This window comes from Alligator mississippiensis, chromosome 3 (assembly GCF_030867095.1).
Source record: "Alligator mississippiensis isolate rAllMis1 chromosome 3, rAllMis1, whole genome shotgun sequence".
In the NCBI taxonomy this organism is placed as follows: domain Eukaryota; kingdom Metazoa; phylum Chordata; order Crocodylia; family Alligatoridae; genus Alligator; species Alligator mississippiensis.
The window spans coordinates 35555384-35570689 of record NC_081826.1 but is presented as its reverse complement, the minus strand read 5'-3'; the positions used below and the strand labels follow the sequence as shown (position 1 = coordinate 35570689).

The 15306-nt window shown below is 43.8% G+C and overlaps 1 protein-coding gene across 8 annotated transcripts in view; it reads left to right on the top strand.

Annotated features, from left to right (window-relative positions):
- RIMS2 (regulating synaptic membrane exocytosis 2) overlaps positions 1-15306 on the top strand; it is a 933811-nt gene that overhangs the window by 895010 nt on the left and 23495 nt on the right. Inside the window, exon 1 of one of the 8 annotated variants that reach the window (XM_059723821.1) lies at positions 12803-13075. The exons of the other annotated variants lie outside the window; for them this stretch is intronic. Within the exon in view, the coding sequence (XP_059579804.1) occupies positions 12922-13075 (154 nt within the window). The 5' untranslated portion in view covers positions 12803-12921. Of the gene's footprint in view, positions 1-12802; positions 13076-15306 lie in introns of those variants that run through there. 8 annotated transcript variants of the gene reach the window in all.

Sequence of the window (15306 nt, the reverse complement as noted above, 5' to 3'; positions counted from 1 at the left end):
TACAAACTCTGTGTTTCTGGATTTCCCTGCTCAAGAGGGAAAAGGCAGTGTCAAACAGAGATAAGTAATAGGCTCTTTGAATAGGCTCTATGATTTGGAAAATTTTTAAATCACTGTGTATAGCTGTGTAATTTAAATCCTGTTTCGTGTATGTTTCTTTTCTCAAAAATATATTTTTTAAAATAGAAGATAAATTATATTCCATTCTATTACTTTCTCCATCTTAGATTAAAACATTATGCAGTAATATATTTTGCTGAACTGTGAAGCTCCTCACACTTAGCAAATTATCCTGTGATCTTGAAGGTGCAAAATTATTTTAATCAAAACAGAAATGGATTGACTGTCTTAAGAAATCCTGCTGTGGTTCAGAAGCCTTAACTATTGGTGAGCTATATACAGCATGTCAATGCATTATAGACCTTTAACAACTCTGTATGTTAATCATACAGTGTGACTTAGCCTATTTTTGCAACTTCATTATAAATACCAGAGGGAATGATGAGAATATTTTATTTAAATAAGATAATCAGACTTCAAGTTTGGCCAAGTTTAAGATTAAACCAAGAGGGAGGGACCTTTTACAAAGGTCTTTAACGTTCATTAATTTATAACATATGACAAGAGTATTATATGGAGAACTGGCCATCCTACTATGTTGTTTTTAAAATGTAATATCATCTAGCAACTATGTGGATTTTTAAATGCTAGATTGTATTTTCCTGTCCCTGAAGAAAAATAAAACTTTATTTGTGTGATTTTTCCATTAAGTATTTTTGGGGCTCTTTTTAGTTCACTTTTAGAAATTGAGACTTTTGCTGCTTCTTTTTAGAAAACACAAGAGATCACTTTCATCTTTTCAAATAATTGTTAGTCAGAACAGAAAATTAGGAATCAGGATTTTCATATGATCATTCCCCAGGACTAACTTAATCTCAATTGAGATACCATTGACTATTCCACAGAGATTGGCAACTTTTCAGATCTGTGGACTGGAACAACTCGGCTTGAGTCTAAGGTGGGCTGGTGTCTCAACACATCCTCTGTCACAGCTTTCCCCGCTTTCATTTTCCCCAGCCCCCTGCTGTATCATGGGTGCATTTCCCAGCTGCCCTGACAGTTCCTTGTCAACTGGACCTGCCACAGCATCATCAAGCTCCCCTCCACCAAACACCCCCAACTCCGCCCCCCATGCCAGCTTCATGGACCAGATCCAGTGGTTCTGCAAGCCAGACCTTCAGTTTGACCTTATGCACACTGCTTAAGGCCAGGTCCAATAAAAATGAGGTGCTACAATGCCCAGCTTTTAGGTGCCTGGGCCCTAAAGTAGAATCCAAAGCTCTAAGTCACATAGCCCCTCTATAAAGTACATGGGAGGAGTTAGGTGCCTCAGTATAGGATCCAAAACAACCAGCATACTCATCAGGGAGCCACCTGAAGTCAGAAACCTCAGCCTGCAGCTGATTAGAACTAGCCACTAAGGAAGTGATGAGGGCCTTAAAACTACCTCCTCCATCTCCTCGCTTGCGGCTGCAGAGGGGCACAGCCCAGAACCCTCCTGTAGTTTGATTGCACCATTTCTTTCAATAAATTGAGCAGGGGTAACGCACTAAGAAGGCAGTGTGGCCATTTTATAGTTTCATAGTAGGTAGGGTCGAAAGGGACCTGTGCAGATCATCAAGTCTGACCCCCTGCCATGGGCAGGAAAGAATGCTGGGGTTAAACGACCCTGGCTAGGTCATTATCTAGCCTCCTTTTGAAGACCCCCAGGGTAGGAGTGAGCACCACTTCCCTTGGCATTTGGTTCCAGATCCTAGCTGCCCTGACTGTGAAGTAGTGCCTCCTGATGTCTAGCCTGAACCTACTCTCTGCCAACTTATGGCCGTTATTCCTCATTACTCTCAGTAGTGCTCAGGGGAACAGGGACTCTCCCATAGCCCGCTGGTCCTCCTTGGCCAGTTTGTAGACGGCCACCAGATCCGCTCTCAGTCTTCTCTTGTGGAGGCTGAACAGGTTCAGGTCCCGTAGCCTCCGCTCGTAGGGCCTGCCTTGCTGCCCCCTGATCATGCGAGTGGCCCTCCTCTGGACCCTCTCGATGCTGTCCACATCCCTCCTGAAGTGTGGCGCCCAGAACTGGACACAGTACTCCAACTGCGGCCTGACCAGTGTCGCATAGAGAGGGAGAATCACCTCCTCGGACCTGCTCGTGATGCATCTGTGGATGCATGACAAGGTACGGTTGGCCTTCCTGACTGCGTCCCCACATTGGCGGCCTATGTTCATTTTGGAATCAATAATGACACCAAAATCCTTTTCTGCCTCTGCACTGACAAGAAGGGAGTTCCCCAGCCTGTAGGTACACTGCTGGTCCTTCCTCCCCAGGTGCAGTACCTTGCACTTGTCAGTATTGAATCCCATCCTGTTCTCATCTGCCCACCCCTGTAACCTGTCTAGATCTAGTTGCAGCCTGTCCCTCTCCTCCAGCATGCCCACTTCTCCCCACATTTTAGTGATTTTTTTCAGTGTTTCCTTGCTTTTATACAATAGTCTAGTAGTTAGAGCACTCATCTAGGATAAGGGAGACCCAGGTTTGAGTCTCTCCTCTGCCTGAACTGCAAGGGAATTCATTGAGCAGAGAAAGAGTACATGACAATTGGGAAGAGAAAGAGCATGTGAAAATAATGTGAAGCTGTAGACGAATGGTTAGGGCACTCATATGGGAGACCAGAATTTTAGTCCACACTCCCAGTATTCTTTCTGTATTTTATGTTCAATGGTTATTACATAAAATCCAGTCTGTGGAGTGGGTATTGGAACCCAGGTTTCCCTTCTTCTGGATGAGAGTCCTAACCAGTAGGCTGCAAAGGCATACCCAGTCTTGCATGGTCCTTTGCATGGTGCAAGATCTTGCTGAACCTGGTTTTGGATGGCAGTCAGGTTTTGGTTTATTTTTATTTCTCTTTTGGTCTAGCAGGACTAAATGGTCACATTTAGCAAGGTGACATTTGTGTTCTGAAATAAGCAGTTTAAATCTTAATGTGAAAAAAAATGTAGGCTATCAAGAGCTATAGAATCTCTCACCTGACCAGGTAGGGGGGCGGAAAGAACCTTAATCTGTCACCTGGAGTACAGAGTGCACACTGGTACTATGACTTCACTAAATTCTTTGCAATATTACATCGTACAATTAACAAAGAAAGCATTTACATTTTGTCCAGTGATCAGCAGAATTCATATATTATATATTATAAGAACTTGTTCAGAACTCTTGAGTTCTGTTATTAATCTTCTGCCATGGAGCGCTTTCAGTGGTATTTCAGGCACTGTGTTTCTTAGACTAAAATCTAAAGGGAAATGTGCTGGGGTCTGGTTCAGTGTAAAAGCTGCTCAGTACAGATCGTATACAACATTCTCTCTAAGCATGCTGCGCTGCTAGGCTGTGCCCACCACACAATTTAGAGGGAATGCTGATCACATAAAATACTGTTTCTCTCTAAATGGGAAATATTTTTGGGAGTCTTTGTATATCACATTACTTTTCCTTTTTCACATGTAAATATTTGTTTACATCTTGGTGCATCTACACAAGACATTTTACTGCAGAGCTGACTAATTAGCTCTGCAGTAAAGCATTACCATCTACAAGTGTGGAGCTATTAGGCTGGAGTAAACTACAAAACTCTGCCATAGGATAGTACTGCCTGACACTGGGCACATCTACATGTGCTATTAATGTGCAGCAATAAACTCCAGCACATATCATGCTTGAGTTTATTGCTCCTGAGCATCATGTTTGAACATGCACCTGGGACCTCAGCATGTTGAGTCAAGTTAGAGTAGCCCTAGCTAGCCGGGGGCTCCAGGGATCAGCCTGCCAATCTGGGGCTGCTCCAACCCAGCTCAAAATGCTGCAGAAGGGCTGGCTGGGACATGAAGGTGTTCCAGTGTGAGGCTAGCCACCAGACAGCCCCTGCACTGAAGCACCCTCATTCCCCAGCCAGCCCCATCAGCATCAATATGTGCATTCCTACGGAGTCAAAAACTCTGCTGCAGGATAGTACTAACTTGAAGCAGAGTTAATTAGTTTACTCCAACCTAGTAGCCCCACACGTGTAGACACTGAAACATTTACTGCAGAGCTAATTAGGTAACTAGCAAGCGTCTCAGGTAGATGCACTCACTAGTACTATCCTACAATGGAATTATTTACTTCACCACAACACATGTAGAGGGTGAACGGGGCTGGCTGGGGCACAAGAGTGATACATTGCAGGGGTTGCCTGCCAGCTAGCCCCCATTATAGCATCCTTATGCCCCAGTCATCCCCTCCACAGCACACTGAGCCATGCAGGGGGAGAAGCTCCGGGCTGGCAGGAGTTTATTGCGTCACATTAATATCACATGTAGATACACCCAGGATGTGCTATAGTACATCTGGACAGGCTAGAGGCAGACTTTTGACAGACAACTGTAAAAATCTGTAGCTGCTCCCTATATTTAACTACATAATTGATACAATATTCCACTTCATAGCTAATGTTTTTCCAATGAAAATAATGTAGTCAGTCCTTTGTTCTGCCATCAGAATAAGGTAAATGCAGGCTCATAAACCACCTCTTTGTTTTATTAATGGCATTGTTAAATTAGCTGGTAAACCCATTGTAGCCTTTTATCAAATGTTTTATATCTTAAGAGCCAAATTCTTTCCTGTGTAACTGTCCTGGCAGTCTCTACTTACCAAAGATGAGACTATAATAGACAGTAGACTGGCAAGCCAATACAGTTAAAACATGAAAACTGTTGTCTGGATTATGCTTTATAGGACCCTCCCACATGTTGAAGGAGACCCATTCCCTGAAGTGTACATTTCACGGGAGCCTAGAACTGAAAGGGGTCTCATGGGCCACTGAGCCCAGTCCCTCATTGTATTCATAAACCGTGTGGTTAATCCAGTGTCCAGAGCCCACTCTAATATACCACAGCCGCAAAGCACATTATACAAGCAAAAACAAAATACCTAACAATATGCCACAAGTAGAAAGTAGGATAAAGAAGGGCACTGCCAGTACACAATAGGAGAGAAGTCATCAGGTCAGTATATGCTCAGAGGGTCGGAGGAAGAAGTCCATGCTACAGAAATTCCCATAGTCTTTGCAATTCTGACTAAGGGGAAAAATTCCTGAGCCCAAATTCGGAAACCAGTTTGACCCTTAATGGAAAAGCAAGACCCTTCAGACATGTACACAAGAGCTTTCTAGGTACTGGCAGGAACACCAAAACACATCTACAGCTGTTCACCATCTCCTTTTAGCATATGCAGACACTAGAAATTTCTTCACTGGGATGGGTCTATTGCCATGATGGAAAATGGGTAGAAGAGACATATGCCAGGTCTGGACTTAGTGTGCTCTTTCCAATCTCAATGGAAATGGTTTTCCAAGATGTCCAGAATTTGTGGGGAGAAGGCAGCAGCTGCTTACAAGATACCTTAGATTTGCACATAGTATCCTCAGTTAAATGATGTGGATGACATAGTCACAGTGATTTCCACTCCCAGAGATCCTCCTATTTGGTTTTTTTTTTATTTAAAGGATGGGTTGATGTGCTCCTAAAACTATAAGTTTTTAGCCAGCTGCATTAGTTCAGTCTCAGGAGGGGATTGGATTAGATAACCTCCAGAGATCCCTTCCAGCCCTACTTCTCTATGATTTTATGATTTCTTAAGCACCAGTCATACCTCTTGAATTCCAGCACTACTGTAGCCACCTAAGTTTGGCAGCTGTTCTGATAGGCTTTGTGGGTTGCAGCCTTGCCCATTATTATCTCCTTAATAGTGCAAGCTGTGGCCCATCCCTTGAGCTTTCAAAATCCTGTCGGCTGTTTTGGCTCTTTTGCCTGGCACACAGGGCATGATAGCAGACTTGAGGATCTTGACTGGAGTGTAATTAACTTGAATGAAAAGGTCTAAACTAAAATACCTTTGAATCCAGTTAAACATGTTTTTCAGAATATATTTTCAGGACTAGGACTGAGGAATTAAGAACAAACTTTTGCTTTGCATTTTATATATATTTTCCCAGACTTATTCAGAAGGGATCATAAGATCATGTAGCCTGACCTCTTGTACATCACAGGCCAGTAAATTTCACACATTCAGTAACTTCTTTTGTACTTGACCAAAGCATGCCTTCCAAAAAGGGATCCAGTCTTGATGGGAATACATCAAGAATGCACCATTCCCCTTGGTCCCAGGTGTTAATCACCCTTGCTGTTAAAAAAGATAATTTGACCTACAGTAATTGATACACAATAAACATGAAACCCCATGACGCTTTCCTATAGATCCTAGTCGGGGAAGGATTGCACAAGAAATCTAGAGTCCACAACACAGAACAACCCAGCTTGTTGTTTTCATAGGTCTGTTGCTGAGTCCCAGAAATATTCATGAGAGAGCATTCTCTACAAATAGAAGTGCCTCAGGGCACCAATATATTTATAACAGATATTTGAGCTGAATTTGTTTGACCTGGTTTCTCGCTAGTGTTCCTTGCAACAAACTACTAAAAAATGCTAACGAAATATGGCATGCAGAAATGTTTTGTTTTTCTTCTTGGCATTGATTTTTTACTTTGGATGTGTATATGCAGTTCAGTTCACTTTGCTAGGAAAACTATTCATTTGCAAGTATGTACATCATTTGGCAAGTAAGTGTTATATGAGAAGACTAGCATAGTGCACCTGAATATAATTGGGGCTGGTGAGTCATTCTCATTGCAGCATTCCCATTGTTCCAGGGTTCCTCATGTACAGAACGGTGGCTCTCTAGGGATGAAGTATGGCTATAAAGAAACACCAGTTGGCCCATTTATATAATGCAGTAAATACCTGCTATGACCTTGCCCCTCAAAAACCCATGGGTTGACATTTGTAGCAAGAATATAGATCCATAACTGATCCCTATCCTGTTTATTGTCTTCTCATGTTTTCATTTACCTGATTTTGAATCTATTTTTAGGTGAGATCAAAAGAACTGAGAATTTTAAGAAAAATCTGGTAGCTGGCTGAATGCCTAAACTTGTAGCATGATACATTAACACAGAAGTTCTGAATGTGTCTATTCAGCTTTCAGTTCCAGGCTAGCAGAGTTCAGGAGACTTTTGGAATTGGATCTGGACTATATAATATGATTTTCATTATGCTTTTCACTTGTTTTTCACTTAATATAATAGAAAAGATAATTCCTACAGAGGAAGATTAAATAATTTGCCCAAGATATGCAGTGGGTCTATGCTAAACCCAGGACTAGACTCTAGTATTCTTATTTCACAGACCCCTTACACTCACCAGTAGCCTGTACTGTCTTTTTGTTGTAATACAAAGAATATGCTGTAAGTTTATAAGAGAAGAATCACAAATTGATATGGCCATGGTACAAATCTGCCATTTTCCTAAAAGGCACGTTTGTCCTGTTTGCCCATTCTCCTGTAAAAAAATTGTTACTTGCTTGACCATTTCTTGCATGTCCTTCTATCTCCTTACCATATTTCTTTTCAGCATTATTCCACTGATTTTATGAAAGTCTCTGAGAGTTCAACTGAAGTGTAACTAATATTTACTGGTTTTTACATTCCCCTTCCCCTTCCCCTTCCCAAAATATACTGTTCGGTGTAAATATGCAGTATTTACACTGATGCGGTATTGTACAGAAATATGGATTTTAGTGCATTTAGTTTTTAGTAATGAGTGGAATGTCTGTAACCATCAAAACCATTTTACATTTTTAACCATATATTTGAAGGCAGGATGTTTATAGTTTGTAATTTCATTACTGTATTTCAGACATTTTTGTTATTTAAAGGCATACTGTTTTACATCTTTGCTAGTTTAAATTTGAGAGAGGGCTGCAAGAAAAAAAAAGTAAAATGCTCATGTTTCAACTTAAAAACAAGTTGTTCTGTAATTTGAAAGTCATCGAATGTGATGCAGAATATGTCCAAACAGAGAAGACTGGCTAGATAAGAAATTCAGTTGCTGTTAGCGCTAACTAATGCATTCTGTTGGTAAATTGGATCTGCTATCCCAAGAACAAGCAATGTGCACACTTTTTCTTATTCTTTATTTTGCAGTGTAATTTAGTCCACAAATATTCTGGGTGATTTTAATCATAACAGCTAAATATATATGCCCCCTTTACATAGATTTACTAAAGTAAAGTGACACTTTAAACCTAAATAAAAAGTCCTTTACAAAGCCAGAGTGGTGTAAAGGGACCTAAGAATCAGAATTGAGCCTAAATGGGTTCTCAGTGACAAGATATATAATGTACTGTATGACATTTCTGCCTTTAGTTGTCAGCTAGACTAATATCAATATAATGCGCTGTAACACATGGTTTACAATGACGAAGGCATTTATTTCTGGTGATAGAAAATTCTGAGAATTTTCTACCACCAGAAAGTTTTGAGAAATGGTGCAATACAGGCTTTCAGCTTGCAGCCATCCCCTCTCCCCTGCTCCTTACCTTACGCTTCACCTGAAACCCAGGTGATTTTCACCTACATAAATAAGTTGGTCCACTCCTCCTGTTCCTAGAGCAGAGGAGAAGGACTCTATGCTTCCCCAGATGGGGACTGGAGAACAGGGAGGGAGTCTTTCCCCACCACTCCACTGCTCTCCCATACTTTCATAGATTGGTCTCAGGGAGCGGGGCAGATCATGGGACCATGAAGCATCAGAGCAAAGCCCCAGGTCTGTCTCTAGACCACATGGTCCCTAGTCTGGTGAAAGACAGGCTCCTGGTGTTGCAGCTTTTAAATCACCTTCCTGCCACATAGCATTCAAAGCCTCTGGGACCAGGAACCAGGGCAAGAAAAACTTCTCTGAGCCCTCTTCCCATCCCCACTGGTTTTTAACTGCTGGCAGCAAAGGAAAGGCAGCAGGGTGGGGAACTGGCCTTGGGGAGGGCTTCTTTGAGTCTGGTTTCTGACTATAACCCTGCTGCCTAGCAGACAGTCCCTAGTTTGGAAAAGAAGCAGAGATCAATGGTGGCTGTTTGGGAGGAGAGTAGAGCAGTGGGCCAAAATCCCCAGTCTGGGGAGTGGCCCCCCCATACTTTCTTCAGACTGGGATGACCCTGGTCTGGGGAAGGCGCAGGGAGTCTTTCCCCACTGCTCAACCCCTCCTGGGATCTGGGGAAGGCATGGGGAGTATTTCCCTGCTGCTCAACTCTTCAGAGTCCCTGGGAGGAATCAAGAGGCAGGGAAGCTTATGGGTGATCTTTCCTGCAGGAGAGGCCTCTGGCAAGAGAGTTTTTCCTCATTGAAAGGGGAGGATATTTCTCCCACAGGAGGTATTTTTTTTGCAGGAGAGACGTGATGAACACCAGTATACTTGTGGTTTCTCTCAGGAGAGCAGCAATTACCCGCTAGAAATGTAATGCCTGTACATGGCCAGTAGCTTCACTGAGGGCATTTTAATTTTCAACTCTACTATTCTGGAAATTTGAATGCAAGATTTTTTCTTGTTTTTACGTGAGTTGCTTGATCAAGAAGTACATGTCTTTTCCTGTTTCTCAGATGCTCTCTCTCTCTTTTTTTTAACTTTGTCATATGTAATTTATTAGGAATAGAAGAGTACTGTAATTTTGAAATGAAAATGTGATACATGCCAGAAAAATAGCTACCAGGACCTGATTGTAACTAAATATATTAGGGGAGAAATAACAATTTCTTTAAGTCCTTGTATGTTTTAAATGAAGGGGAAGTGCTAATTTCCCCCATACTATAATATGCATTTCAAAGTATTCATTTCAGTTTATAAGAAGCATACAGACATATAGTTAATTCTGTATAGTTAATACAGAAAAAACAGGGATCAAATTTGGCCCCAATGGGTGTGCCCAGATGAGCATGCAACATGTGGTTTGTGGCACCGCAGATCTGGCTGCGGCACCGCAAACCACACATGCTGCACATGCAGGCATTCCCTGCACAGCTAATTTGCAGCGTGGCAGGGCTTTTTCACACCAGATGATTCTAGTGTCAAAAAAAAAAAAAGCGCCAGAAAAAAGTGGGGTGGTGGCTAGAGCCATGCTTCAGCTGCCAACCAGGCTCCATGCACCTGGATCACCACCACTGGAGCCCTGGGAGACCCCCCAGAACGCCAGGTAAGGCTGCTCATGGGGATGTACCCAATGTGTGTAGTCATTTGTGAGTGAATATAGGGAAATCACTTTCTCTAGATGTGTATAGATTCAAAGTATTGAAGGTTTTTTTGTATTAGCTTTCTTTCTTTCACAAAATGGAAGAGTAAGAATTTACAATTTTTGATCATTAGCAGAGCTTTTCATTAAACAGCTCCATCCAATGTACTCCAAGGCCTGATCCTATAAATATTCTTCATGAAAAACTTCAATGGGCTTCAGACAGGCCTTCTGTACAGAGGACTTATGCATTCAGCCTCTAAACAATAATACTCTTTATTAGAGAATTAATAGCATTTAGAGAGTTGAAATGTTGCTTTGTTTTTCAGTTTTCTGCCTTTTGCATTGTCACAAACTGTTATAGCAGAATTCCTTAAATGCTATAAAGGAATTTTAAAACAGTAAATAGCCCTTTTAAGCAGTAGTCAGCACTTGGTTAGTTTTTTTCATTCGTTTGTTTTATTTTTTTGCTTAATATCCCGGTACTGACATCATTATAACTAAATTTGACAAAAAAGGAAAGAATGGTAAAACTAAGTTACTGTGATAAAAATATATTGAAAATAAAATTGACTTTTTATATTGCACATAAATAGGATATGCAATAGCCATTGCCAGACGAATTGCAATAAGGACCCAAGTGTTTCTGTTCAGCGCCTTGACTGTGGAGCATTTAGTCTGTACTCAAACTTAAGGGTTTGTGGGAAATTTCATAGCTGTTAGGGACTAGAAAGGCCCTTACAGATCATTGGATCCAGCCCCCCGGTTTCTTGCAGGATTTGTCCCTTGCTACATACAACTAAACAATTCCAAGAACATCTAAACTCTTTTACTAAACAAGTATCTGCCACAGAAGTCACATATAGGCAAGGATTTTTTTTAAATGGCAAGAAACTGGGGGTGACTTGATTTCTGAAAAGCCTTTAAAGCATCTCCTCTTGGCCCCTGGAGCCCAGAAAAGAACTTGAATGATCTTTCATGCCACATATTGCTCCTGGCTAACACTCTTGGCAAGAGCAGGCCGTAAGGAGAAGCTTGGCAATGCTACTAAGGGAATAAAACTTATATTTTGTGAAACTTCTTCAGATCCAATTTTTTATCTGCAAAGCACAGAGGATGAGGCAGGCACCTAAACTAGGCACATACAGGTGAGTGTGCTGTACCTCCTGCAGTCGCTTGCACTTGGAGAAGTCAGAAAATTTTACAGACCTCAGCAGGGCCAGCCTCAGATACCCTGGGGAAATAGGAAGAAGGCAGGGCAGCACCTCTGGAGCTAAGTGGTTCATAGAATCATAGAAAATTAGGGCTAGAAAGGACCTAGTCATCTAGTCCACCCGCCTACTCCAAGCCAGACCATCCCCAGCTAGGTCGTCCCAGCGAAGACTTTTAGCTGGCTCTTAAGAACTTCCAAGATTCCAGTCTCTCTGGGTAACCTGTTGCAGTGCTTTACTGCTCTCCCCGTGTGGGTTACTACCCCAAGTGAGAGAGGGTTTTTTTTTTCTAATATCTAACCTAAACTTCCTTTGGCACAACTTGAGACCTTGGGTCTTTGTTCTGTTGTCTGCCACCACTGAGAACAGTCCAGCTCCATCCTCTTTGGAACCCCCTTCAGGTAGCTGAAGGCTGCTATGAAATCCTCCCCCCTTCTCTTCTCCAAACTAAATCAGCCCAAATCACTCAGCCTGTCCTCAGATGTAATGTCCCCCAGCCTCCTAACCATTTGCATTGCTGTCTGCCGGACTCTCCAATTTGTCCACATCCTTTCTGTAGTGGGGGCCTCAAAACTGTACACAGTACTCCAGATGTGGCCCCAAGGAGAATAATCACTTCCCTTCATCTGCTGGCAACACTCCTACTAATGCAGCCCAGTATGCTGTTAGCCTTCTTGGCAACAAGGGCACACTGCTGGCTCATACTCAGCTTATTGTCCACTGTAACCCCCAGGTCCTTTTCTGCTTAGCCAGTTGCTCCCCAGGCTGTAGCGGTGCATGGGATTGTTCGTTCCGGCCTAAGTGCAGGACTTTGCACTCGTGCTTGTGGAACCTCAGGAGATTCCTTCTGGCCCAAGCCTCCAATTTGTGTAGGTCGCCCTGAATCCTAGCCCAACCCTCCAGCATATCTACTGCTCTGCCCAGCTTGATGCCATCTGCAAACTTGCTAAGGGTGCAATCCATCCCATCTTCTAGGTGAAAATACTGGGATCCCGCCAGTTTTCTAGCCGCCTTATCCAACCCATATTTCCGTAGCTTGCTCGCAAGAATGCTGTGGGAGACTGTATCGAAAGCCTGATCAAGTCAAGGTAGTTCATGTCCACTGTTTTTGCCAGAACCACTCATCTCATCAGGTTGGTCAGACATGGCTTGGGATCCATGCTGACTCTTATCACTTTCTTCTCCAAGTGCTCAGAGATGGATTCCTTGAGGACCCGCATCCTTCCGGGGACCGAGGGGAGGCTGAGGGGGCTGCAATTCCCGTTCTCCAGGCTCACGGGGGCGCTCGGCGAGGCACAGGCGCTGCCCGGGGGGCGGCTGGGACAGGCTGAGCCCCCCGCCCCGTGACTGCCGCGGCCGCGCCCAGCCAGGCGGCCACGTGCGGGGGGAGGCACCAGCCCCAGCCCCAGCCCCAGCCCGGCGCCGCGGCACAGTCTGGCGGGCAGCAGCCGGCCCCGCCGCACCGCCAAGACGCCGCGCTTCTTGTACCGCGCCAAGGGCGGAGGCAGGATGGGCCGGCAGGGCGCGGCCGGGGCCGGGGCCGGGGCCGGGGCCGGGGCGCGCGGCGTGCAGCGCTCGCAGAGCCGGAGCAGCCTGTCCGCCTCCTTCGAGGCGCTCGCCGGCTACTTCCCCTGCATGAACTCCCTGGAGGAGGACGACGGAGGTGAGCGGCTGCGGCTGGGTCTGTCCCCGCGGGCCGGGCCGGGCGCGCCGAGAAGTTGAGCCGGGGGACGGGGACGGGGACGGGGACGGCGACGGGAGCGGGGGCGGGGGCGGCCCCGTGTAGACAGGACGACTCCTCCTGGGAGCGCCGGCCGCCGCCAGCTCCGGCTCCCAGCCTCAGCATCCCAGGGCAGTGCCGGCCTCTCCTCCTCCGCCTGGTCTGAACCCCTCCATTTCAGACCAGCGGGGATCCGTTTTAAAGCCTGTGCCTGCTTGACGTCCTCCTCCGGATGGCACGGGGATAGGCGAGACAAAGCCAGCAGGTCCTGTGTCCGACAGACCCCTTCTGCGGAGGTCCGGTGTCCATTGCCTTCAATGAAAGTATTTGCATACATAGGGTAGCCTCGTATATGTTACGGGAACTATAGGTCCATCTTGCCCAGCCCGCTGTGTCACCGGTGGCAGAGAGCGGGTGGGTGCTGGTTCCTCTGCCACTTGCAGCCTCCAGCAGCTAAGGTCTAGGACAGCCTCATTCAGAGGCTGTACCACTAAAACCCATGGTCAGTACTTATTGAAGCCCCTTTCCTCCAAGAATTTATCCGATCCCTTTTTTGGATCTGGTTACATAGTCAGCTTCCATAATATCAGGCAGCCGTGACTTCCGTGCTTTAATTACACACAGGGTGAAAAAGAACTTTTTTGCATTAGTTAAACTCGCTACCTACTCGTTTCCTTTTATGACCCCTAGATCATGTAGTGTGAGAGAGAGTAAATCCCTAGTTACTGTCTCTTCACCATTTAGTATTTTGCAAACCCTTATCATGTTCTCCCCTCAGACCTTTACATGAAAAATAATAGAAATGCATTTTCTTAAATAGCAATAGTAGTTAAATCCACATTTGACTGTGATTAAAACAAGATTAGTATAATAGAAAATCAGGCTTTTTTTTTTTTTTTTTTGCTTTTTCAGAAGTCAGTTAGCATTTTGAGTGTAGGTACAGAAAAAGCATATGTGCTTAAGTGCAATACCAAATCTGCCTTCACTGAAGACAAATTGGCATAAGGCATTTTAACAGTTCACATGAAGAACAAATTTGCATTCTGGTTGTTATTTTTTCAAGAAGAATATAAGGTTTTGAGCAATAGTAAGTGTCAGTTTTGGTAGGTCAATAGAAGTATAAAATTAAGAAATGCATTTCTTAAAGGCTAACAAACAAATATACATCAGGCATATTTATGTGTACATCATATATTCTCAATATCAAATGCATACATATACATGCAGCACTTGCTACAGTTAGCACTAGATCTCATGCTTGGCAAAGATGCACGTAATGCAAAAGGTACCAGGTTCAGGAAAACTGGTGCCAGAGACCTGAGAGAAATTCCATCTCCCTGCCTTAGTGTAGCCCAGGAGTTTTCCAGATAAATGATACAAATAGGAAGTCTCCCTCTTAGGATGACAAACCCACACAAATGTCCTTTCTGGAATATTCTTAGTCCACATATCTTTGAACTGAACTGACTAACCCGCATGGTTGATCTGTCTGTATGGATCTAATTTGGAAGTATTTTCAGAAGGAATCAAAGTGTAAATTAGTATCATTTAACATTATTTCTAATTAATTGTTATCAATTGTTAAGTGCCGTGTTTGAGAAAATGCAGCAGAATGAAAATAGTTTGCAGAAAAATAAAATTAGGCCCCGACTCGGCCGTGCTGAAAGGTAGCGGAGAAAGCTGGCAAATGGGAACCAGTTGCAGCTCATTCAAAGGTACCTGACCCCCAGCGTAATGGAAATCCTACTAGTGGGCAGCCCTAACTTACATCACTGGGAATTTATACCAGTGAAGGAGTGCATGTAGCAAAGCTGTGTGCTTCACTTCACCTTTTCCTGTGTTCCCTCAACTTTCCTCTGTCACAGTACCTCCAACCGTGCCATTCCTATCTTTATCCTGACTTGGGGGAAGGTGTAGTTGTCTCTGTCAGCTCCAGGTTCTCTCATACAAGGAAAGTTGCTTTGTATTACTTAGGCTGGAAAATCTAGCCCTTGGTTTGTATTTAACAAATAAAATATATTGCTGAGATATTGTGATTGACATAAATAAGATATGAGCTTCTGAGCGGCTTTTACAGTGCATAGAGAACTTTATATTTCCATAAACTGTAATATGTTACTGATCTGTGTGAACCCCTGAATTCCAGCCACCCTTATTTATTTTGACTTTCATTA